At 39.6% G+C, this 24,560-nt stretch overlaps 1 protein-coding gene across 12 annotated transcripts in view; it reads left to right on the forward strand.

Moving 5' to 3' along the window:
• The window catches only part of LOC144289667 (uncharacterized), a 112,564-nt gene that overhangs the window by 57,514 nt on the left and 30,490 nt on the right, over positions 1–24,560 (forward strand). For 3 of the 12 annotated variants that reach the window (XR_013357524.1, XR_013357525.1, XR_013357526.1), the window contains exons 3-6: positions 12,692–12,728; positions 14,247–14,273; positions 14,317–17,442; positions 17,750–17,865. Coding sequence is in view for 1 of the 12 variants with exons in the window: in XM_077858006.1 (XP_077714132.1) it covers positions 14,247–14,273; positions 16,161–16,196; positions 17,310–17,387 (141 nt within the window). In the remaining 11 variants the exon portion in view is untranslated. Of the gene's footprint in view, positions 1–10,128; positions 10,414–12,691; positions 12,729–14,246; positions 14,274–14,316; positions 17,645–17,749; positions 17,866–18,478; positions 18,841–24,560 lie in introns of those variants that run through there. The other 9 variants (XR_013357520.1, XR_013357522.1, XR_013357527.1 and 6 more) reach the window with 9 other exon arrangements.

Here is a 24,560-nt window from a genome sequence, read left to right on the forward strand (position 1 = left end):
TGCACTTGAAGGTTAGACTAGGGCTGGATAATCCACTTTCAAGATGGTTTATTCACATAACTGGCAAGTCAGTGCTGGCAAGAGGATTTACTTGGTCACCATATGGGAGCTACATGTCCTCACAATAGTATCTAGCTTCTCCAGAGTGGACAATCCAAGAGAGAGCCGGACAGAAGCCACAGCATCTTTTATAACCTAGTGCTGGAAATCATAGTGCGTCAATTCCACAGTATCCTATTGGTTAGACAGGTCATCCATATTCAGTGCAGCAGTGGACCACATAAGGGTGTAAAGACTAGGAAGTGGGAATCATTGCAGGCTATCTTGGAGGCTGGCCACCATAATGATAGAGCCATTTCTGTGCACACAAGATTGAGTCGAGATGCAAGTATTGGTTGAGTGATTAATGGCACTGGACCAGTGGTCTCAGTGCAAGCTGCAAGCAATGCCTGTATCAGAATGCCCTGAAGCACTTTAAATAATACTGATTTCCCTGGCCTCTTCCCATATATAGTCTGATTAAATCAAGGATGATGCCCAGATCTAAGAATTATTGGATTAGATGATCTCCAAGTTCAAGTCCAACCTTAACCCTGTTCCCCAAACTTTCCAGATCATGGGTGTGACCCAGGGCGTTTGTTTAAAATACAGATTTCCAGACCCCACCTCCAGTGTCATGAATTAGTAGCTCTAGGAAGGGCCCTATAAATCTGTATTTCTACTTGATTTTTTTAAATTTGGACCAAGTCATTCAACATGATTGGAAATTCTAAGAGGTATGAAAGAATTTCATTAAGAATTATCTTTGCAAAAAAAAAAAAAAAAGAATTATCTTTCCCAACCTTGTCCTCCCCAAATCCCAATTCACCTTCCTAGAGAAGGTGATCATTAGCACTTTGTGTGTGTGTGTGTATATATTCTTCCAACAATAAATGAATATTTAAAACATATATATATATGTATGTGTATATTTTAAATTTTTCTTCTTTTAAGGCAAATAAAAAATCAAAAGCATATATGGTACAAAGCAAGTCATTCCTGCTCCTAATCACCAGCTCTCCTCTTCAGATTCAAACACATTTACCAATTTCTTGTGCTTTCAGAGCCAGGACTCTGAAAATTAAAAATGACTCTGTCATTTTTAATAAGTGACTCAGGTATTCTTATAACCCAGTGTGTTTGGGGCACCATAAGTTTATCATAGTAAGTTGAAATAGCTAGAAAACTTCATTTGGCTACTTATGGGTTATATAAATCTCATTTAGTTGAACTCTATCCTGGATATTATAGTTAGAGTCTTTCATTTAACCATTGCTTACAAAGGCCTACGATGTGCCTGGCCTAGTCAGTGGTGAACAATGAATCCAGCTCACAGGAGCTCATAGTCTAATAGAGGAAACAGCCACTTCCAGTGCAAGTGCTATGAGGAAGGTGTGCATAGGGCAGCCCCAGCAACTCACTTGCACTATAGGTGGGTGAGGGCTTCCGGAAGGAAGGGGTTTCCACACTGGGACAAAAAAGGATGATGAGGAAGTACTATATGGGCAAATGGAGAACCAAAGTATTCCTGTCAAAGAGAAAGGAAAAATGCAAAGGTACCAAGTTTTGATCTAGCACACTTCTCTCAAGCAACCTAAAAGTAAAGCATCTTGGTGTTTGTGTGCAAAAGAGGCTCAAGATGAAACAAGGGAGGTAAACTGAGGTCAGAATAAGATGGGAGGACATATAATGGCTCTGAAAGTCAGGAATTAAATTTGGGAATGATGTAATCAGTGTAAAAAAGGGATGTTGGGGGTGCCTGGCTGGCTCAGTCAGTAGAGCACGTGACTCTTGATCTCAAGGTCATGAGTTCAAGCCTCACGTTAGGTGTAAGCTTACTTTAAAAAAAGATATTAAAAAATTGATTTTGATGCAAAAAAAAAATGAATTGGAATGGGTAAGAGTGGAGGTGGGGAGATAATTTAGGAAGTTGTTGTCAGAGGAGTTAGGTGCAGCCTGAATTAGATGGCCATAATAGGGATGGCCATTGTAGGGATGGAAAGGACAGCAAACATTTTGAAATTATTTGAAAGGTAGACTCAGCGGGACTTGGTGATTGACGGGGCATGGAACTGGGTCACTTCCAAATTTCTAGCACAGGCAATTAGGTGTTCTGCATTTCAGTAGGGAATGCAGGTGAGAAAGCACTTTGGGAAAAGGCATTGGAGAGAGTGAAGGATGAGTCTGACATTTTGAGTTTGAGGAAGAGAGAGAAATTAAATGAAAATCTAGCATCAGACTAAGAAATAAGAGTTGGTGGTTGGTTGTCAATTGCAGGACAGTCATCTCCTAATTTGTCTCTAAGCCCTACTTAGCTTGCACTTCCACCACTGCCCCTGCTTTTGTCCTACCCCGACCCTTTCCCATCCCTTCTGAAGCAAGCTGGTTCAAGCTTTCTCCACCCTTCATAGTGGAAGGGGCTAGCGATGGTCCTGTGTCCATAAGCTGTGTCCTTCACAAAATTCAGTAGCTTCCAACAGTGTATTAGGTTCTGTAAAAAGATAATACTTTTCAGTTGATTATCAATGATTACCTGATGGTTCCATGCTTACCAGCATAGTGCACAAAGTGGACTCTATATCTTTGTTTAGTTCTTAGTTTATTCTGGGTACTGATGCTTTGTAGTGCACAGGCAACTGACCGCACGATGGATATATTTGAAACAAGGTAAGCCTGCAGCCATAGTTTTCTTTGCCTTCTGGACTTATTAATTCTTTTTGCTGGAATTAATAGAACTTAAGCTAATTAGATGTTTGAAAAGGCTCACCTTTGTTTTGTGCTGTGAATAACCAGCCAGAGGCATTTTAAATTGTGAGGGTGACTAAGAAAACAAGGTCTTTGCTATTGTGCGGAGAAATCTGAAGAATTTTATCCATTCTTCAGTTCTTGCTAAATGGCTCATTGTATGCTATCTGTATGGTATGGGTCTAGGACAGATTTCTCTCTGAACTTCACAGCATGGGTGGAAGGGAGTAATTTGGCCTTTCCTTTTTCCTGGCAGTCGGTGCCAGTCCATTTATATGGTATGTTCACAGGAGAGCTGACAAGTGTTGAGAGGTTTTATTTGATATGCATTTTTTCAAAGTAGAAAAAAATCCATAAAAATAGGTACTTTTAAGCTAGTTTTCCTAGTTAGTCTTAAGGTCATAACCCATTCTGTTTCGCTAAAAAGTTCCACCTCAAACCGACTAACTACCTGTGTTAAATTCTTCGGGCTGTGTTTAATATTTATGATGAAATCATGTACTACAGGGACAGTTTTTAATGATACAAATGCAAAAATCACATTATTTTTCTGTGTAACTTGTAAAAGCCATTCCTTCTAAAATGGGGCTGCTTATGCTAATTTGTTATAGTTAGTGAGTTGCAGGCAGCTCTGTGAATTTACTTTTCTTGGCAGTTCTAGAATATCCTGCCATAACACATACTGAAAAACTGTTTGATGGATTATGAAAATCTGGATGTACTAAAGGTACATCTTGTGCAAACCATAAGATAAATACATGATTACATCTTTAAAAATCTGTTATCTCATCAGGTTAAAGAAATTGTCATTATAACAACCCAAAGAAAATTAAACTATTTTGAATAGAAGATATATTTTCCATTTGTACATGCTATAAATATTTTTAATATCCAATGCTGGCTTGATTCTGCTGGTCTTTCTGAAAATACTGCCTGTTGGAAATATGCTGTATTCTATGTAGAACCCACCTTATAGATGGGTAGCCACTTCATTGCTCTAGTTGATATCCTTAGTAAAGTGTAAGAAGTACTAGTTGTTGGGATTATTGATGCAAAATATTTTTTGAAATGTGATCATTACATTTAACGAAGCCCGCCAAGTTCTATTACCTCGAAGATGTTGAATTACTGGTCCTGTCAATATTAAATTTACACTGATATATGATTGCTTCATTAACAATAAATGAAAAATGTATATAATTGGATTCAATTATATGTTAGCTACATGTAACCAATACCTTTGAAATAGTCTCTAACCTCTAACACTTTTCATTTCTAACAGATGGAAAGGTGTTGGGGGGAAAAAAAGGCAATTCGTTTGTTCATTTATTCAAATAAATATATTGAGAAGCTCTTATGTAAAAGGCACTCTGCTATATTTTCTTAGGGCCTAGGGAATGCACCTTGATAATTAGGAAAGATCTGGCTAATATCTTTGCATTCTATCACGAAGACAAACATGAAATGACAAATTATAAATTATTTAGTGATTATGGGAAGTGTTTCAAAAGATACCAGGAGGGTGGGTTGAGGGCAGATAACTGGAACTAGTTGGAGAAGCATACTTATTTTAAGCATACTTATTTTAACTTTAATTTTTAAAGTTTAAGTTGCATTTGGAATGAACTGAGCATTAATCTTAATCGTGTCAATTAAAAAAAAATAAGAAAGATAAGTTCTTGTATTTAAGGTAAAGAGCCAAAAGATCTCTAAGAGAAATATGGTGTCGTGTGGTAAGAATCTTATACAGACAGGAAAACATCCTTGCATGTGCTAAAAACATCTTACCACTTGAAGGGATGATTTTTAACCCTAGGCTAAAAGTAAGATATTATATCCCCCTTGAGAAGGAGGAAAAATGGCTAAGAAATGCAGATGGCCAATTAACTTCTTTAGTTAAACTTTGTGCACATGATAAAATATGTAAAACTTCACATAAAAAACACTTTAACATGTTTATATGCTTATAAATGCTTCGAATGGATTAGAATGCTTCAGTGACAAGGTTAGGCTCTTTGATTAGTGGATGTTCTCACATATTTCAAAGCAAAATGGAATTTTATCAGAAGCTGAAGCATAAGGACAGAGTTGTAAGAAGAAATTCTAAATTGACTAAGCAAAGTCAGGTATGAGATTAAAATAATTTTTGTGACTTAGTTTTTCAATAATGAATTTTAACCAAACTTAATTTATTTTAAATTTCTAGCACAACATGCAGTTTTAGAAAATGTGTCAGTAAAGAGATGTATAATCGGAAGCAAATGTGATCATCTACTAGGCTTAGATTAGGTTAAAACGTTCATTTACCTTTAATTTTTGAATAGGGGGATCCCTGGGTGGCTCAGCGGTTTGGCGCCTGCCTTCAGCCCAGGGTGTGATCCTGGCGTCCTAGGATCAAGTCCCACGTCAGGCTCCCTATGTGGAGCCTGCTTCTCCCTCTGCCTGTGTCTCTGCCCCTCTCTCTCTTTCTGTGTCTCTCATGAATAAATAAATAAAATCTTTAAAAAATAATAATAATACTTTGTGAATAGGTAATAAGTATATTATTGAAAAAACAAAGAAATCCAAAAATCAAACTGTCTTTCTTTCAATCCTATCTCCTACCCACCCTGTTCCCAACCAGCCTGGACCACATACTTGATGGTATTATTACTCGTGTGTAAATATGGTATCTACCAGCAAATATCAATATAGGCTTGTCTTTTTTTTATACAAAAGGTAAAATACTGCACACACTTGTGCCTTCACTTTATTTTTCACTGAACATTATTTCTTAAAGATCTTTTGTCTTGGATGCAAAACCTTTCATTTTTTCCAAATTTTTAAATATTTATTTATTTATTTTGAGAGAGAGAGAGACAGAGAGCATGAGTGGGATGGGCAGAGGAAGAGGGAGAGAGAGAATCTCAAGCAGATTCTGTTGAGCAAGGAGGCCCACGTGGGGCTCAATCTCATGACCCTGAGATCATGACCTCAGCCAAAACCAATAGTCGGATGCTTAACCAACTGGGCCACCCAGGCAACCCTCTCTGTCTCTCTCTCTCTCTCTCTCTCTCTCTCTGTCTCCTTTTTAAAAAAGATTTATTTACTTATACTTCTTTTTATTTTTTAAACAGCTGTCTAGTATAGTATGGATGTACCGTCATTTATTTAACCAGTCTCTTGTGGATAAGTATTTGGGTTGTTTCCAAAAAACAACTCTATAGTGAACAACCTTGTGTGTGGTCATTTCACAATTATCTCCAGAGAGGTAGAATTACTAGTTAAAGGATGTAATCATTAATAATTTTAGCCAAAATGTCCCAGAGGATTTATACCACCAGCAGCAATATATGAGAATATGTGTTTTTTTCTTATATTATTTATCTCTTAGGCTTTTTTTGTGAATGATTGGGGGGAAAATGACATCTCATTTTCTTATTGTTTATCTCTTTTAAGATTTTCCAATTGGACTGTTGGGTTTTTTTGCCCCTCATTTTGAAAAAGGTCTTTTATATTAAGAAGGTAAGATCTTCATTAGTAATATGAGTTGTAAATATTTTTATCTCACCTTATCATTTGTATTTTGATTTGCCTGTGATGGCTTTTGCTGCAGCAGTTTTATTCTTTTGTAGTTTAATTTACCAATGTTTTCTTTTATGGCTTTTGGATTTGATGCGTAGCTGGGAAGGACAACTTACCCCAAGATCACTAAGAGAGTATCTTGTTTGTCTGCTATGGCTTGAGTAGTTTGTTGTTGTCTGTCTTCAAAATTTTTTTTAAAGATTTTATTTATTTATTCATGAAAGACACACAGAGAGAGGCAGAGACATAGGAAGAGAGAGAAGCAGACTCCCTGTGGGGAGCCTGATGTGGGACTCGATCCCAGGACCCTGGGATCACAACCTGAGCCAAAAACAAGCACTCAACCCCTGAGCCACCCAGGTGCCCTGTCTTCAAATCTTTTATGCATTTCAAATTTGTCCTGGTGTAAGATATGAATTTTTCTCCTAAAATGGTAACCAGTTATCTCAATATCGAGTATTGTTCTTAGTTCCATATCCCTTTTCAATTATCATTTTTATTCCATATGTATTTGATCAACTTCTGCACTTTTTAAAATATATGTATTTTTACACATTTCAACTCAAAAATATTCCCATGCTGTTTTTGTACTTAGGCTCCTTTTAGGTAACTGGATTGTTTAATCTTTTGTTTTCTCTATTAACAAATAGGAAATTTGTATTTGTTGCTTCCTTGAGCAATATCTTTAGAAAGTTATACAAAGTAAAAAATGTGTTTGCAATTATGTGAAAATATTCACATCAGAGCAAATTCAGCAAAACCTGGAATCTTGTTAGAAAAATCTATTTCCAGTGAAATTCCCTCAACCCCAGGGAACCTCTATATACACAGATGAGAAGTGATTTTTGGTTATACATAATTGTATTTTAAAGAGAAAGATGGATCAGTTGGGCATTACCTGTACCTCAGAATCTCTCAATGAGGTTACTTAGAGACTTAACCCTAAATTGCATTTATTGCAGGCTGGTTTTGTTGCTTTTTTGGGGAGTGGTTGGCAGAGGGAGAGAGACATAATCTAAGGAAGAAACAGGCTCCACACCCAGTACAGACCCCAATGTGGAGCTGGATCCCAGGACCCTGAGATCCTGACCTGAGCTGAAATCAGGACACATAACCGACTTAGCCACCCAGGCGCTCCTGGTTTTGTCACATTTAAAATACATTTTTCAGTTGGAAATGACAGTGGGCTATTTACATAATACTTGTAATTGCAGGGCTTTAGTGAAAATATCAGGCCTGCAAGTTTTAGATAATCACAAGCAAAGTCATGTGTGTGGAGGAAGAGGAGTAGAGATATGTCTGATTATTTACTCTCTGTGGAATGTACACAGATTATTTCTGGTGCAATTTAATCTGGAAGATTATATAGCTGACAATAAGAGATCAAATAGATCTCCTCCAGACATCAGAATTTCATGAGTCAGTTGTAAGCATGGAGCACATAGGCTACATCTGACACTGGACGACTCACTCAGGTTCTATTCCTGACTTTCCTGAATCAAATAAGGTTTGTTTGAAAGCCTGAAGTTAGTATTCATATAAACAGGGAAGTGCTGAAACCAGCTGGCATTTTCTTAACGAAATAAATAGAATGGGAACTTGGAATATTTTTTTTCTTGATTATTGTGCTAGGTGGTCACCATAAATGACTCAAACCTAAGTCAGCTCTCTGTCTCTTTTGGGGGGAGATGTCAACAATAGCCTTTTACAGGGTTTACTGAATAATTTTCAAACCATACGTTGAATTTAATATAGACATGGCTATTTATAAGAATACAATGACTACTTGACAATTTTGGAAGAGTTCCATAGTATGCTACAAAAAAGAGAAAGCTGTTCCACTACTATCAGACATGGAATAGAACATCCAGCATTAGCTGGATCCTACACACAAAATGGTAATAAAAAGAATCAAAGTTATTTTTTAGGTTTGTATCAGAGTATCTTTCTTCTTCAGAATATTGATCCTGAAATTAAAATGAACATATCAAAAATGCAAGTCTTAATCTACCCATCAGAAATATAATATGATCACTTGGGAAAAATCTCATTTAACTATACACTGAATAGTTTTGCCTATAAATAACAATACATATAAACGTAAGTACATACATTCAAAACTATTTTAAGTTTGCTCAGCTCTATATTTTTGATGATCGAAAGGGAAAAAAAAGTAAGCATTACTGAGAAAATGATCCAAATTTCTTTCAAAGAAATTTTATTGAATATGAGCACTGAACTGCTTTCTTGTATGAAATGATTGACCAATGTGTGGATTTTTTTTCCCAAAGATAAGGAAATAAGCAAATCAAAATTAGGATTAAGAGTCTGGATGACTCAAATGCTAAATGTCTAATTAAATGCTCTTCATGCTCCAACTTTGTTGGGCCTCTTTTTATAATAGGGAAACAACAGGTAGTAACCTGTGATAACTATACAGTAACTGTACAGCTGATAAGAAGTAAATTGATAGTTACTACTGATGAGTGAAGAAAATATTGGAATAAGAAAAAAGAAGAGAGGAGCTGTCAAGTTGCTCGTAAGAGGCAAAGAATGAATGAAACTGTGGAAATGGTGATTATTTTGCAGTAAAGTGATGGAGGCCAGGATTACAGTCTATATTTCTGTTTATAACCTTCAATGCCTACTATGGCTTTCATTGTTCACTGATTTTGTTGCCTGAGCAGCATGAATCTCCCTGTTTGTTTCCTTTTTAGTAATTCTTCATTTAAACTGCTTCTGACAATTGAAAGGTTTTCTTCTTTTTTAAGGAAAATAAGACTGGTATTAGGTCAGATTACTTTCTGACTAGTGTGTATAATAGAAAACAATTACATTAATTTAAAACTCCCTCTCCTGATATTTTAGACACTCTAGGGCTTGTGGGTTTTTTAAAATTAATGAATTTATTAAGCATGTTCAATGCCTATGGGGATCAGACTTGGTCCCTATTCTATAAGCAAATGATTTTTAAAAAGATTTTATTCATTCATTCATGAGAGACACACAGAGAGAGGCAGAGACATTGGCAGAGGGAGAAGCAGGCTCCCCTGTGGGGAGCATGATGCAGGACTCAATCTCAGGACCCCAGGATCACGACCTGAGCCAAAAGCAGACGCTCAACCACTGAGCCACCCAGGTGCCCTTATAAGCAAATGATTTTGTCTGAGGGACTAAGTTGATGCTTTCTTCCATCTAATAGTTAAGTCTACATTAAATGTTCAAGAACATTCTAGTCAATTCAGGAATTTCAGAAGGAAGAAGGCTACATGAATGATCATTTCAGAAAGGTTTTCCTGGAGGAAGTTAACATCAGTTCTTTTCTCTACTTTTACACTTTCCCTGTGATTGGTGAAGAGTCCGAGAACTGGGTTGTTCGTGCTTAGAGAAGAATAAAGGGCAGGACAGATGGGATTCAAGAACTTTGTACATAAACTTGGGAAAGTTGCTTAACTTGTCACTGGGGGTACTTGGAGGGTATGCGGTGTGGGAACAACACCTCACCCCAAATTTTTTTTCCTGGAGTTTCCTCTTTCCCCGGTTGGTAGCTGGAGATGCCATAGAGAGAGTCCAGGTGGTACAGAGGATGGATAGGATTAGATTTGAGTGAAAAGGTCATGGTTTCAGGAGGTTCACTGCAGCTTCTGAACCTGAGGAGAGATGACCTATCCCAGGAAACATTATGAAAAGCAGTTCCTCTCAGGATGCCTGAAGCTGGCATTGGGAGGAATTGAGTAGAACTCAGGGAAAGACAAAACATACCTTCGTTTTTGATAGGAACGGAGATAGGAGCAGATGCACTTGACGTCATGCTGGAGATGCTTTTGTCTCTGGCTACATTCTCAGCAGGCTTCCTGAAAGTCTTTCCAGCCGCCTGAAATCTTCTGGTTTTCTTTCTCAGACTTCTTCCTGCCAGCAATGAACTAAAACAGAGTAGCAGACACTCCTGATCTGTTCATCTCTAGCAATCACCTCTTCCTTTGAAAGAGAACCCCTCACATTCAGACTCCTGGATCCTGCTTTCTACTCTCATTTCGGACCCAGAAGGTCCCATTGAAGTCCAAGGTACAACTCTGAATTCCAGGAATTCTCTGACTTTTGATCAGGTTCCCAAATGAATATTTGCCTAATTCTGTACTCAGGTCATTCTTTACAAATAAATACGTTCTAAACCATCCTATGCAAACTACTCTAATACTACTGGATCTTTCTTCTAGGTCTGGATTTTTAGAAATGAATGTTTCTTTAGGAATGTCAGCAAACCTAGCCTCAAGATGCCTGCCAAATCTTACCTCGATTGAGCATTTTGTTGCTTACTGAGCTATTCTTTTGATTATTTTTATCTGTTTACAGCCAAAAAGCTATGATGATTTGCTATAGTCAATATGTCATCCTGACCCTCATTTAACAAATATGAGCATTCTAACTATTTGCATGGCACTAAAATGCTTTATTTTTGCCCTGAGTAAAGCACTATAATGACCTTCCTTCTTTTTTTGAGAAATGGGAGTTGCTGCTTATCCAACATGCTTCTATGTTTGATTTACCATCACACTATTTCTTCTTTTTGTTTATAGTTTTCTGTATTTTTTGGAGTTTCTGTACCAATTATTCATATAATTAAAAAACCATCTGAATAGAAACATTATGCCCCCCAAACCAACAAAAATAGAAACCTTAAAAAACAATATATGAACATGCATGTGGTGTGCACACACACACACAATGTAACTTTTTAAATCTTTTTTTTAAAGATTTATTTATTCATGAGAGACATGGAGAAAGGTAGAGACATAGCAGAGGGAGAAGCTGGCTCCCCGCAAGGAGTCTGATGTGGGACTTGATCCAGGACCCCTGGATCGCAACCTGAGCCAAGGGCAGACGCTCAACCACTGAGCCACTCAGGTATCCCACAATGTAACTTTTTTTTAAAATTTTTATTTATTATTTATGATAGTCACACACAGAGAGAGAGAGAGAGAGAGAGAGAGGCAGAGACACAGGCAGAGGGAGAAGCAGGCTCCATGCACCGGGAGCCTGACGTGGGATTCGATCCCGGGTCTCCAGGATCGTGCCCTGGGCCAAAGGCAGGTGCCAAACCGCTGCGCCACCCAGGGATCCCCCACAATGTAACTTTTAAATAACGGTTCACAGTGAGGAAATTTTAATAATGGTGATATTTGATGTTGGCCTATCATTTTCCTATTTCATAGTTGTTTTCATAGGTCTTATATTGGAGGTGGAATAAGCTTTAGTAGAAGTCAGTTCACATCTTGCCTCTGCCGCACACCAGATATGGCCTGGGCAAGGTGTTGCATTTCCTAAGCCTGAGTGATTTCTGTACCTGTCTCATAAAGTTATTGTGGAGATTTGGTGGAACAACACATATAATGTACTTAGAGGGTAGAGATAATAGGAAATGTTCAGTTCATGTTACTTATTGTCTGACCTGTGTGTTCCCCCCACAGTAGTCTTGTAAAAAAAAGTAGGCCCTGTGGGATTACTTTCATTTTACCAAGGAGAAAACGAATGTTTAGAGAGATTAGGTGAAATGCCAAGCAATTCTTCAGTTTTTTAAACTGAGTTTCAGTTACAGTATTAATGCCAAGACTAGAAAGGATCATCAGGTGAGTTTATCCACCTTTCTCTAGGGTGGAGTAAACACACAGAGAACTTGAAGCACCTGTTGAACCACTCTTTTGGGTTGAAGAGAATCCCTAAAGAACTGACACTGTCAGATATTCTTTATGGTCAGGGAGTTAATGGCCTAAAGTTCAATTTGAGCTGAACATTCTAATAAGGCAGGTTCAAATCATTCTTCATTTTTCTTGGGTGGGTGGGTGGGGGGTGATACAAATAAATTATATTAGTTGCAATAACTTCCTCATCTCTAAATGAAAATGACTTGCCTGAGAATGTCTGTGAGTGTGTAGCTACTTTAGAAACTCAAGCTTCCTTGGTTAATGTGGCTTTGCAAAAGGAGCACGCACAGACTTGGAACTGCAGGGTGCTGGCTGGCCCTTGCCTTATTTGGCCAGATGTGTTAATCCAGCAGCTTAATATGAGACAGGGCTCTTCTTTTAAGCTACTTGAAAAGTAATGCATCTCATCAGCTTGTGACAAAGATGCACTCTGTGATTTCTTCGCAGCAATTTCATTTTTTTACTAGATTAAAGTTACCCCCGCAAGCACACTTTTTGCCATTTTTTGGCAAGTAACCTAATTTCCTTTTTTTCTGACAAATACTTTTTAATACAGATTCATTCCATTTAAAATGAGTCAAAATATTAAAATGTTTCAGCTAGAAACAAACTCACCTCTCATTCTACTGTGCTTCTTGCAGAAATAATCTTGGACTGCTCAGCTTTAAAAGAGATAAGGTATGTAAATGAAAAAGTCCCAATAAACATTATTAAAGGGTGACAACTCTCATTATTAAAGACTTTTTTTGTTCAGTGATGGATTCTGTTAGCTATACATTTAACTTAAAGACATGAAATGTTAGAAGTCAGTTGACCAACAAAATCTCTGAAATCACATTGTTCAGAAGGCAATTTAAAATGCAAACGTTGGGGTGCCTGGGTGATACAGTTGGTTAAGCATCTGACTCTTGGTCTTGGCACAGGGCCTGATCTCAGGGTCTTGAGATCAAGCCCCGTGTCAGGCTCTGCACTCAGCTCAGAGTCTGCTTGGGATTCTCTCTCCCTCTCCCTCTTCTTCTCCTGCTTGTTCTCTCTCTCTCTCTCTTAAATAAATAAGGAAATTTTAAAAAATTAAAAAGATAAATTTCAAACATTAGATACATACCAAAGCTTTTGGTAATGCAGTTTTTTGGTAAACTTGAAAGTGGAATCTCCAAAGATAGTCTGGAAAGCCAATGTTAAAAGGTTCATAAAATCATATCTTCAGGTTATAATGAAAACAGTTTAGGAAATGAAGCTGAAAAACTAGGTTTAGAGATCAGACCACAGACCAATATTTAATGTTGGTACAACAATTTGCAAAGAAGATGTGGATATTTTTACTGGATATTTATTTTTTATTTGTAAGAGTCTCAAAACAACTACAAAATGCCATAGAAGTTTAGCAGCTCTTCTCTGATTAATACAGGTCCTGGGACACGTTTCTGCAATAATAGAAATGTTAGTTTTGCTGTTCACAAACTTCAATTTGGCTGTTAGGCACAATATGATTCCTACCAGAATTATAGCGAGATACTGCACACTTCACTTCCTGTCCTGAGCATGAGTGTTGCCAGGCAACAATTAAAAAGGCACTGCATACCTTTGGTGTGGCACTGTCAGATTAAAAAAAAAAAAAATAGCAGGTAAACTGGGTTGAGAAGCCAGAAATCCCTCAGGAATAAAAGATACTGAATGAATGTGGTGTGTCTGCATGAATGTGCAAGTAGACATGTAAGTAATTAGCATTCATCCATACAGAGCATGTTACAGAGCATACAAAACTAATTTCTTTAAAATATGTGGCTGCCAGAGCCAGATTAAATTCATAGTCTTAACCTTTCTATGACTACCCTATTTGTTTCAACTATAAGCAGTGAATCTATTTTTTTAAGAAGGGGCAGGTTTACAAAACAGCAATAACAGTAGGTTATACACATTCCCCTCTCCCCAGCTATAATCCAAATCTCTGGGCAAAAAGAAGATAAACTGTGGCCCCTAAACCAAATCATCTGTAAGGAAAGTGAATTAACTTTCATAAGTATTGTGATTAGCAATAATTTTTTTTTAAATCAAAGCTTCTGGAATTAGTTTTTTTTATCAAGATTTTAGTCCTAGCATGAAATTCATATGCTGAGTTTGGAAGCTGGATGAGGTGAGATTGTTTTCCAAATATGGTAACACTAACCTAGCCTTTCCCATATGCTCTTTTAACAGGGTGATGTTGGCACATCTCATCAAAAGGTGGAGCCTAAAAAAAAAAAGAAAAAAAAAAAAAAAAAAAAAGGTGGAGCCTATTTCCTTGAATATGGGTAGACCAGTAGCAGGGCAGAAAGGACATTATCCGACTTCCAAATCTAAGTCATGCAAAGTGATGCAACTTCTGCCAGTTTCCCTTCCTTGGGACTGTGTCTTAGGATCTCTGAACTGATTTATAAAAGCACCAGCCAGCCTGAAGCCACCAAGAGGGGTAGACCACGTGGGAAGCTCCATGGAGATAGTAATCTCAGAGAAGCCCAGCTGTTCTAGCTCCAGCTGTTCAAGTTTTCTTCCCACCGCCAATCTCCAGATGGGAGAGAACTGACCTTTAAGCCAGCCTTACCTGATGCTGAAGTAGGGCAGAGACTGGCTGTTCCTCATGCAGCTATGCCCAAATTGCACAGTCGTGAGCAAAAGAAGTGTTCTTAAGCCATTAAGGTTTCTGGTGGTCTATAACGCATCATGAGATAACCAGAACATTAAAATTGAAGAACATTTTGTGATAGTTAAATGCTAAGTGTAAGTTAATGTAACTGGAGCAGGACTGGTTGATTAGCAAAATTAATAAAGTAATTGATGGCCTTAGTGTCTTGAGTTTAAAGCAGAAAACCACCTTGTCTGGATGAGATACATGGAAGTGTTGGTTGATCAGGTTCCTTACTCAGACTTCTGAGACCTAACTATTGTCAAATGGCCTGATTTCTTAATTATGATAATCAAGTGAATAGAATAAGGCAAAGGATAAAGGGGGTCTTTCAGTTGTGTCTTTCTCTTTAAAAAAACTTATTTATTTATTCATGAGAGACAGAGAGAGGCAGAGACACAGGCAGAGGGAGAAGCAGGCTCCATGCAGGGAGACCAATGCGGGACTCGATCCTGGGTCTCCAGGATCACACCCTGGGCCAAAGGCAGGCGCTAAACCACTGAGCCACCCGGGGGATCCCCAGGTCGTCTCTTTCTCATGATTCTCTGGGTCAGGAATGCGGATAGAGTTCAGCTGGGTAGATCTTCCGCTCCATGTGATTTGGTGGGGGTAACTCATTCAGCTGTGTTCAGCTTGTAGCTAGGCTGGGCTGGAAGGTCCAAAGAGGCTTCCCTTGCGCGTGCTGCTCTTCCACATGTTGTCTCTGTCCACGTGCTATGGCTCATCACTCAGTAGTCAAGCCCGGCTTCTTCAAAGCCTGGAGGCTGGCTTCCATGCTTTAGCAGGAAGCAGAAGCTGTCAGATCTTTTAGGGCCCAAACTGGGGAGTCTCAGAATGTTCCTTCCACTGCATCCTATTGATTAAACGAAGCCACAGACCAAGTCAAGGGGTGGAAAGAGACTCCACTTGCTGATGGATGTTGTGTCATGCACATCCTTGTGTGAGGTGGGGGGAAATTGATGGCCATTTTGGGGACAAATGGGATGAGTAATTGTCTTTAAAGGGAGAGTGGCTCTAATCCTCGCTCTGCTTCTCTAACCAGCTACGTGGTGTTGGCCAAGTCACCTATTAATATGCTTGACCATTTTGCACACATGCCAGGTGAGAAGAATAAGCCGTGAACTCCAGAAGCCCTGTCTAGTTCCAAAGTTTGCTTCTCATCAGGGCAGAGCCTATACTAAGCCTGGAAGGTGGGGGTCGGAGGGGAACACAACTAATGAATTCTCCAATTGTTCTCTCCTGGGCTATTGTTAGCCTGTGTTTAACCTCAGCTGTGGACAGGGTAACTAGTGACATCTCCCTAATCAATCATCACGTGAACTCCGCTTTTGAGCGATCATATGTTCTTGTTACAACCTTCCCTCCCCTTCCTGTGCCTCCTCTGTCAGTCTCATGGGAAGGGAAATCAAAATGCTGTTCAGTTTCACAGCTGTTATTATCTTTTACAGGGAGCAGGAGGCACTAGAGCTTCAAAGGGAGTTGGGGTAAGGATCCTGGAACCTGGATTTGACAAAATAACTTACCCAACTGAATAAACATTGTGTTCAACAGTGTGAACCTGTTGCAAGATGAGACCCCTGAAGCAAACTGAAACAGGTTTTTTTTGTGTGTGTGTTTTTAAAAGGCTTCAACCAGGGTTTTTATAATTTTGAAATACACAATTTCTTCAGCATGTATTCCAAAAAACTTCATTTTAGGAGGATTATAGGTTGCCACAAGGACATCCTCTGAACTAGATTATTTGGTGAGGTGCAGTACATATAAGATCCATGGTAGGTGTACAAGGAGCTCCTTAAGGAGCTCAGCATTCAGTAAGTTATCTGGCACCTTCCAATCTGTGGGGCAAAGTTGACAAAGCATTTGAGTCCTTACAGGCTGTATCGTATCGCCCCAGGAATTTCAGCAACAGCATCCAGGTTCAGGCAGAGACCGGTGTACCTACCTTATCCAGTTATTCCTTCACCATAGTCTTTGATTTTCAACATGGGGTTAGGGTAGAGACACGAAAACAATGTGCAGAGAGATCTACTGGATCCCAGATTATCTTTCTGGTACTAAACTATCAAACCCCCTTATGTTCTTCCAACCTTGTTGCCAGAACTCTCTGGACTCCTCAAATAACGAAATGGTAATGTTTTTCGGTCATCATACACAATGTACAAATCTTCATGCTCAAGAATATCATTACCATTAGAACACAGAACAATCTGCTAGATCTGCCATCCAGTCTATTTTTTTTTGTCTTCATTCTTTTTCTCTAAGCTCTAGTTATCTCCCCTCACCAGGATTTTCTTATCCTTCTTTCCTTAACACACGACACTGCCTCCCCACACACCCTATTTCCAGCGCTTCCATTCCGCCAAAATTTCAACTCAGGCTGTACAAATCCAAATGCAGGAAAGATCTTCTTCCAAACATTATGAAGAAAGATGTGATTAAAAGCATTCGGTGAACAGTCAATGAGTTCTAAAATCTCAGGAGGAGAGGGTGGCAGAGAGAAACAAGAACGTTAAGATCTTAGATCAGTAAAGGCTTTTTTATTTGTTCAATTCTCATTGTTCCTTAATCCTTCTCCCATTCTTACAACTGTCTGACAGAAATCCTCAGTGAAACGACTCACCCTCGGAGACAAGAGAGACAAGAATAGCAGCAATTCTGTATTAACAAGAAAATGAAGTTTGGAGGTAGAGTTGCAGATCTGGAGCTATCTCCCACGGTATCTGCACCCAGGTAGCAACTTAAAAAAACCTGTCTATGGGAACTCATAATCGAGCACAACTATATGCTGCCAAACAGGACAAATGGGGGATGCATGTTTGACTAGGTCCTGTATCAGCAATTTCACATGTTATCAGAAACCATCATGACAGCTTTTAAGGAGTGTTTAAAACAACAAAAATACTTGGTGTTCTTAAGGGGCATGTGGCTTAGTTGAGGGACCCATGGCATGAGAATATACACCGCTGACATAGGTACATAGGTCGGGCTTGGGACAGAGCAATGTGGTCTAGATGTAGCCCTATCTTTCCTTCGTCAGGCCATCCACGAGAAAGCCGCACGACAATACCTGTAATTGGGTTAATGACAGAAGTCTAAGTGTCACTGAAGTTCCAAGCGGGCCCTGGACTTGCCCAGGAGAAGGCCGCTGGCCAGGTGAGTGACCTTGGATGAGGTCATCTCCATGAGCTTGCTCTTCCTCCTGGAAGATCACCAACCAGGGCCCCGGGCAGTGCTCCGCGGAGGACCACTACTGCTCCACGCGCTGCTGCGGCAAAGTAACTGCGGGTGCTCCCGACGTGATGGAGTCAGTGCGGGTTCGAGTGACTTAACCGTAAAATGGGAGAACCTGGAGGCGTTCTTCCTGGCTTTCCCCGAAAGGGCAGTGTGTGCAGCCAGGGGTACCTATTCCCTTCCTTTCCCTGGGAAGCAGCCCTTTCCCGGAGGCCTTCCCCGACGCCCCCGCCTGCCCCTCCTCCCCCTGGATGGAGCCTGTGGCCTCCGCGGCCTCAACCGGGCTCCGAGCCCCGCATCTTCACACGCGCGCGCACAGCGCAGGCAGCAAAGCAGCAGCGCAGCCCGCAGCAGGGAGCCGCACGCGCCCGGCGGGGTCGGCGCGGCCTCGAGGGGGCGGGGCCGGGGGCGGGGCCGACGCGAGGCCCTGGGTCGCTATTGGCGGCGGCGGGGCCACGTGGGGCCCCACGTGAGCAGGGGCCCTCGGGCCCGGGGCGCGCAGGCGCGCGGCGGGGTTGGGTGAGGGCGGCGGAGGGCGTGTCCGCGAGCCGTAGCACATGCTCGGCGCGGTGCCTGGCAGCTGGTGGCGGGAGCGGGGGCGCCGCCTTCTGTCGACGGAGGCTGCTGACGGGAACACGACCCGGGTGGGAGTCGCCCGGGGCCGGGCCCTCTTCCTCCGAGAGTCCGCCGGCGGAGCCTGGGGCCCGGCGAGCCAGGCAGAGGCCCTGGGACGTTGGCGAAGACCCGCGTGCTGGGCCCGTGTGTGCGCGTTACGGGCTCTGTGACCCCTGGCAGGCCCCGGAGGCCGGGCCTCAGTTTCCCCTCCTTCTAGAGGGCTTGCGACGTGAGAGTGGCCGAGAAGGAAAGAAAGTTCACGTCACAAGCACTGCCTACCTAGTGAGTACTTAGAGCCCGGAGTCCCGCCCTCGTCCCTGCCTGGGCGCCGAGCACGCTGAAGGTGCCCCGGTGGGTGGGCGCCGGGCTCCGGGCTCCGGGCTCCGGGCTCCGGGGTGGGCCCTGCGGCGCGCGCGGCTGCGGGCCCGCAAAGGGCGGCTTTGCACCCTCGCGGAGCAGAGGTGGATTTTTATTCTCTAGGCTAACCAGAGGGAAGGAATGCAATTTTTTAAAAAAAAGATTTTATTTATTTATTCGTGAGACACAGAGAGAGGCAGAGACACAACACAGGCAGAGGGAGAAGCAGGCTCCACGCGGGGAGCCCGACGTGGGACTCGATCCCGGGTCTCCAGGGTCACGCCCTGGGCCTAAGGCAGGCGCTGAACCGCTGAATGCAATGATTAATTTATTAAACACATTCCTGTTCGTCCCTGCCTTAGGAAAAGGCTGCCGAGTCTTAACTTTCTGAATCTCTCGTTGGTCGTGTTTTAGAACAGGTAAAGGAGACATTTAATTGATCTTTCTGGATTCGCTTTTACGTTTAGACCTGATGACCGAGAAAGAAAACGATTTAAAAATAAATAAGTAAAAAGAAAACAACAACAACAACAACAAGAAAACGATTGATTTGTATTTGGGGGCAGTTAATAGCGTATTGTAACAATTTGGGGTGAAATTGTCGGTGCTTAACAGGGAAGCTGGCAAAGACATTGAACTGTTACTGTGGCTCCGTGTTGAAAGCTTGAAAAAAATATTCATGGGCTGTGCTATATTCCCTCTTTCTTCTGGATTCCATAATACTCCTGCCTCTATTGTCTCTAGGTGGTCCTTAAAAAAGAAAAAAATCCTTATTTATTACTTTTGTGTAGATGTGCATTTTGACCTTAATCTCACCTTTTCTTACCAGTAACCACTTTAAGATCCTGTTGCTACAAGAGTTCAGGGAAAATCCATTTGTAATATTATTTAGAGAAGCGTGACCACACCCTGACTTCAGCAGAGTGTTGAGTAAATCAAGCTACTGTTCTTTCTGGAAAAAACCTGCAGCTGAAACTGGGATCAGGGATAAAGAAACCCAGCTGGATGTTGCCCCAGTGCCAGTGGTAGTTTCTGTTTATGGTCTGTTTATCATACAACATGCTTTGCCAGAACGTGACTAGTTTTTTGTAAACCTACCATGACTGCATATAGTATGTGACACCTTGTGTCTAAAGTATGTATCAAATAGCTAATTGATCTTGACCTACTAAGTGAATGGGAGATGTTCGCTAACATCGGTAGCTTGTTTCCATGGAGGTCTTTGTTGGAAAAAGTAGCCATTTGATTGATGCTATCTAATTGAAAGCATATGAGAGATTCCAGGAACTTTTTCATTTATTTTCAGTTTTTCATTTTAGTATTGTAAACAGTTGTAGAGTTTACATGCAAACGTTTCAGTTTCCTGAAATTGGCTTTAAAGAATTAGTTGTCTTTGGTTTCACTATTTCAGTTCAACATAGATGATTTAATACAGTATAGTAGCTGAATAACTGCAACAATTATAACAGATGTTTGTTGAGCATGTACTATTTATGTCAACAATTTATGTGTATCATTTATTTTTTTATTTTTTAAAAATTTTTATTTATTTATGATAGTCACACAGAGAGAGAGAGAGGCAGAGACATAGGCAGAGGGAGAAGCAGGCTCCATGCAACAGGAGCCCGACGTGGGATTTGATCCCGGGTCTCCAGGATCGCGCCCTGGGCCAAAGGCAGGCGCCAAACTGCTGCGCCACCCAGGGATCCCTATGTGTATCATTTATATCCATAATTTCACTTCATCATTTTGGACCCTGGGGAATAAAACTGTTTATTATATGTTTCCCTACCTCAGAAAATTTGATGTTGTTTTCTCTTTTATTGTTTTTTAAGAGAAAAGAATCTTCCTGAAAAAGCTACGCCTTTCAGTTGTGATAGAAATCCCGGATATTTAAGTTGTTTCTTTGAGAATACTCGTTTTAACTTTTTTATTTTTCCTTTGTTTCAAATGAAATAACTCAATCTTATACTGTTAATGTGGGTCTTAGCCAAAACTGATTATTTTCTTAATTTAATAAAGGATCAAGAATTTTGATTTAAGGGTACCTGGGTGGCTGAGCGGTGGAGTATCTGCCTTTGGTTCAGGTGGTGATCCCAGGGACCTGGGATCGAGTCCCACATTGGGCTCCCCGTGGGGAGCCTGCTTCTCTTTCTGCCTATGTCTCTGCCTCTCTCTCTCTGTATCTCTCATGAATAAATAAAATCTTTAAAAAAAGAATTTTGATTTAACAAAATACTTAAGAATTTGCTTGTAAAATTGGTATGAATAATGAGGGTTTTAAAACAAGGGTTTTTGACTTTAGAAAAGGAGAAGTAAATTTGTATTTATTCTTTGCTTCATTAAAATAATAACCTGAAAATGTAGGAAATTAGAGAGCACTGATGAATAAAAATAAGCCATTAGACTTTGGGCACCATGGATTAGTTTTTGACACATTATGTATGTAAGTATGCTTATAAGTGTGCATGTATACTTGTATATAATGATATATGTGTATGTATATGTACCATTATTTGATTTACAAAATCAAAATTTACCTCCTTTCACCCAGTTCTCCTATATCACTTTGATACAGATATTAATTAACTCACGTGAGATGCGAAAAGAGAAGATGAAGGGAATTGCCCAATGTTTTTTTAATCCAAGTTAAATATAAAGACATAGATAGGTTAAAAGTAAAAGGATAGAGAAAACATATACTATGCAAAACACTGATGAAAAGAGGGATGAGGTGGCTATATTAATACCAGACCAAGTAGATGTCAGAACAAGAAATATTACCAGGAAAGATGAAGAGCATTGCACAATGAGTAAGGGGTCACTTCATCAAGAACATATAATAGTCATAAATGTAAAAACACCTAACGCAAAAACTGAGAGAACCAAAAGGAGGAATATAAAAATATACAATTTCAGTTGGAGATGTCAATAGTTCTTCAGTAATCCATAGAACTAGTAGACAGAAGATGAATAGGGTTGTAGAAAACCTAAACAGCCCTACCAACCAACTTAATTAAATTGACTTTGAGAGGATACTCCATACAACAGCAGAATACACATTCTTTTCAAATATATATGAAAAATTCATATTTAACCTAACAGAGATAGATTTTCTGAGCCAGAACATGAACCTCAACAAATGTAAAGAAATACAAGTTGTCTGTTCACAAATGAATTCAATGAGAAATTAATAACAATATCTGGGCAATTTCCAAGTATTTGGAAATTAAACAGCACATCTCTGAGTAACCCATGAGTCAAAGACAAAGGCATAAGGGAAATTAAAAATTATTTTGAATGGAATGGCAAAATGTATGGGACTAAGCTTAAGCAGTGCTTAGAGGGAAATGCATAGCATTAAACGTACTTAGATTAGAAAACAAACAGTAAATCAATTATCTCACCCTCCACTTTAAGAAACTAAAGAACAGAAGAGCAAATTAAAGCCCCGAAGAAGCAGAAATTAGGAAATAATTCAGGGCAGAAATTAAATTTGAAATAAAAGTAGAGAAAGTCAGTAAAACCAAAGCTGGTATTTGAAAGATGAAATTGACAAACGTCTAGCTAGACTTGTCAGCAGGAAACAGAGAAGATACAAATGTTAATATTAAGAATGACAAAGAGAACATCAGTATATGTTCTACAGAAACTAAAATGCTAATAGAGAATATTATGAACAATTTGGTTAATAAATTTGATAACTTGGATGAAATCGACAAATTTCTTGAAAGACTATCAAAGCTTACTTAAGAAATAATAGATAATCTGAAAACTTTCCTGCAGGACGACTCTGATAGCTTCACTGGCCAGTATTTAAGGAAAAAATACAAATTCTATACAAACTCTTCCAGAAATAGAAAAGGAGGAAACACTCCCCAGCTATTTTTTTTTTTAAGGCCAGTATTAACACCTCATACCCATTAGGGTATAATAGCTACTATCAAAAATAAACGAATAAGTAAAAATAAGTATTAGGATGTGGAGAAATTGAAACTCTTATGCCCTGTTGTTGAGAATATAAAATGATAGCTGCTATGGAAAATGGTATGGTGGTTACTCAAAGAATTAAAAATAGAATTGCCATATGACCCAGCAATTCCATTTCTGGGGTTATATCCAAAAAGATAGAAACTAGGGTAATAAAGAGATATTGTACACCTAACCTATGTTTATAGCAGTATTATTCATAATAGCTAAAATGTGGAAGTACTCTAGAATGTCCATCATTGAATAAGTGTATAAGCAAGATGTGGTATATGCACACAGTGGAATACTTTTCAACCTTAAAAGGAAGGAAATTGGGGATCCCTGGGTGGCGCAGCGGTTTGGCGCCTGCCTTTGGGCCCAGGGCGCGATCCTGGAGACCCGGGATCGAGTCCCATGTCGGGCTCCCGGTGCATGGAGCCTGCTTCTCCCTCTGCCTGTGTCTCTGCCTCTTTCTCTCTCACTGTGTAACTATCATAAATAAATAAAAAAATTTAAAAAAAAGGAAGGAAATTCTCACATACGCTACAACATGGATAGACCTTTAGACATCATGCTAAATGAAGTAAGACAGTCACAAAAAGACAAATACTATATGATTCCATTTACATGAGATGAGTAAAAATCATAAAGACAAAGTAGAATGGTGGTTTTCAGGAGATGGAGGAAGGGAGAATGGGAATTTATTGTTTAATGAGTACAAAATTTCAGTTTTGTGAGATGAAAGAGCTATGGAGATAAATGGTGATGATGAAGAAAAACCATATGATCATCTCAATAGATGCAGAAAACATTTTACTAACATCTGTCCCTCACTCCTGATAAAGCGTTCAGAAAAGTAGGAATAAAAGTGAACTTCCTCTACCTGATTAAAGGCATGTATGAAACACCTATAGCCAGCATCATACTTAAAGTGAAAAACTGATTTTTATCCCCCTAAGATAGAGCAAATCAAGGACTTTGGCTCTCACCACTCCTATTCAACATTTTTCTGGAGATCCTAGCTGGTGCAATAAGGTAAGACAAATAAGCACACAGATTGGAAAGAGAGAAATAAAATGCCGTTATTGGTAGATAGCATGATTGTCTATGTAGAAAATTCCAAAGCATTTACAAAAAAGCAACTGTATCTAGTAGGAAGTTTAGCAAGGTCACAAGATACAAGGTCAATATATGAAAATTAATCCTACTTTTCTAATAGCAAACATTTTGAACTTGAAAAATTTTAAAGTGCTATTTACAATAGCATCCAAACAAAATACTTAGTATAAATATACAATATATGTGCAAGGTTTGTATGCTGAAAATGGCAAAAGTGATGGCAGAAATCAAAGGAGATCTAAATTAGTAGAGAAAGAGACCGTGTTCATGGACTGGAAGACTGAATATTGTCAAAATATGATTTCTTACCAAATTACTGTATAGGTTCAATGAAATTATAATCACAATGTTAGCAGTTTTCTTTGTGGAAATCAGGTTATTTTTAAAGATTTATTGTAGAAAGAGCATGCACTCAAGTAGGAGCAGAGGGAGAGGGAGAGAGAGAGAACCTTCAAGCAGACTCCCTGCTGAGCTCGGAGCCCAGTGAGGGGCTCAATCCCAGGACCTTGAAATCATGACCTGAGCTAAAAATCAAGAGTTGGTCACTTAACCAACTG

The sequence above is a fragment of the Canis aureus genome, chromosome 19 (assembly GCF_053574225.1).
Source record: "Canis aureus isolate CA01 chromosome 19, VMU_Caureus_v.1.0, whole genome shotgun sequence".
Taxonomy (NCBI): Eukaryota; Metazoa; Chordata; class Mammalia; order Carnivora; family Canidae; genus Canis; species Canis aureus.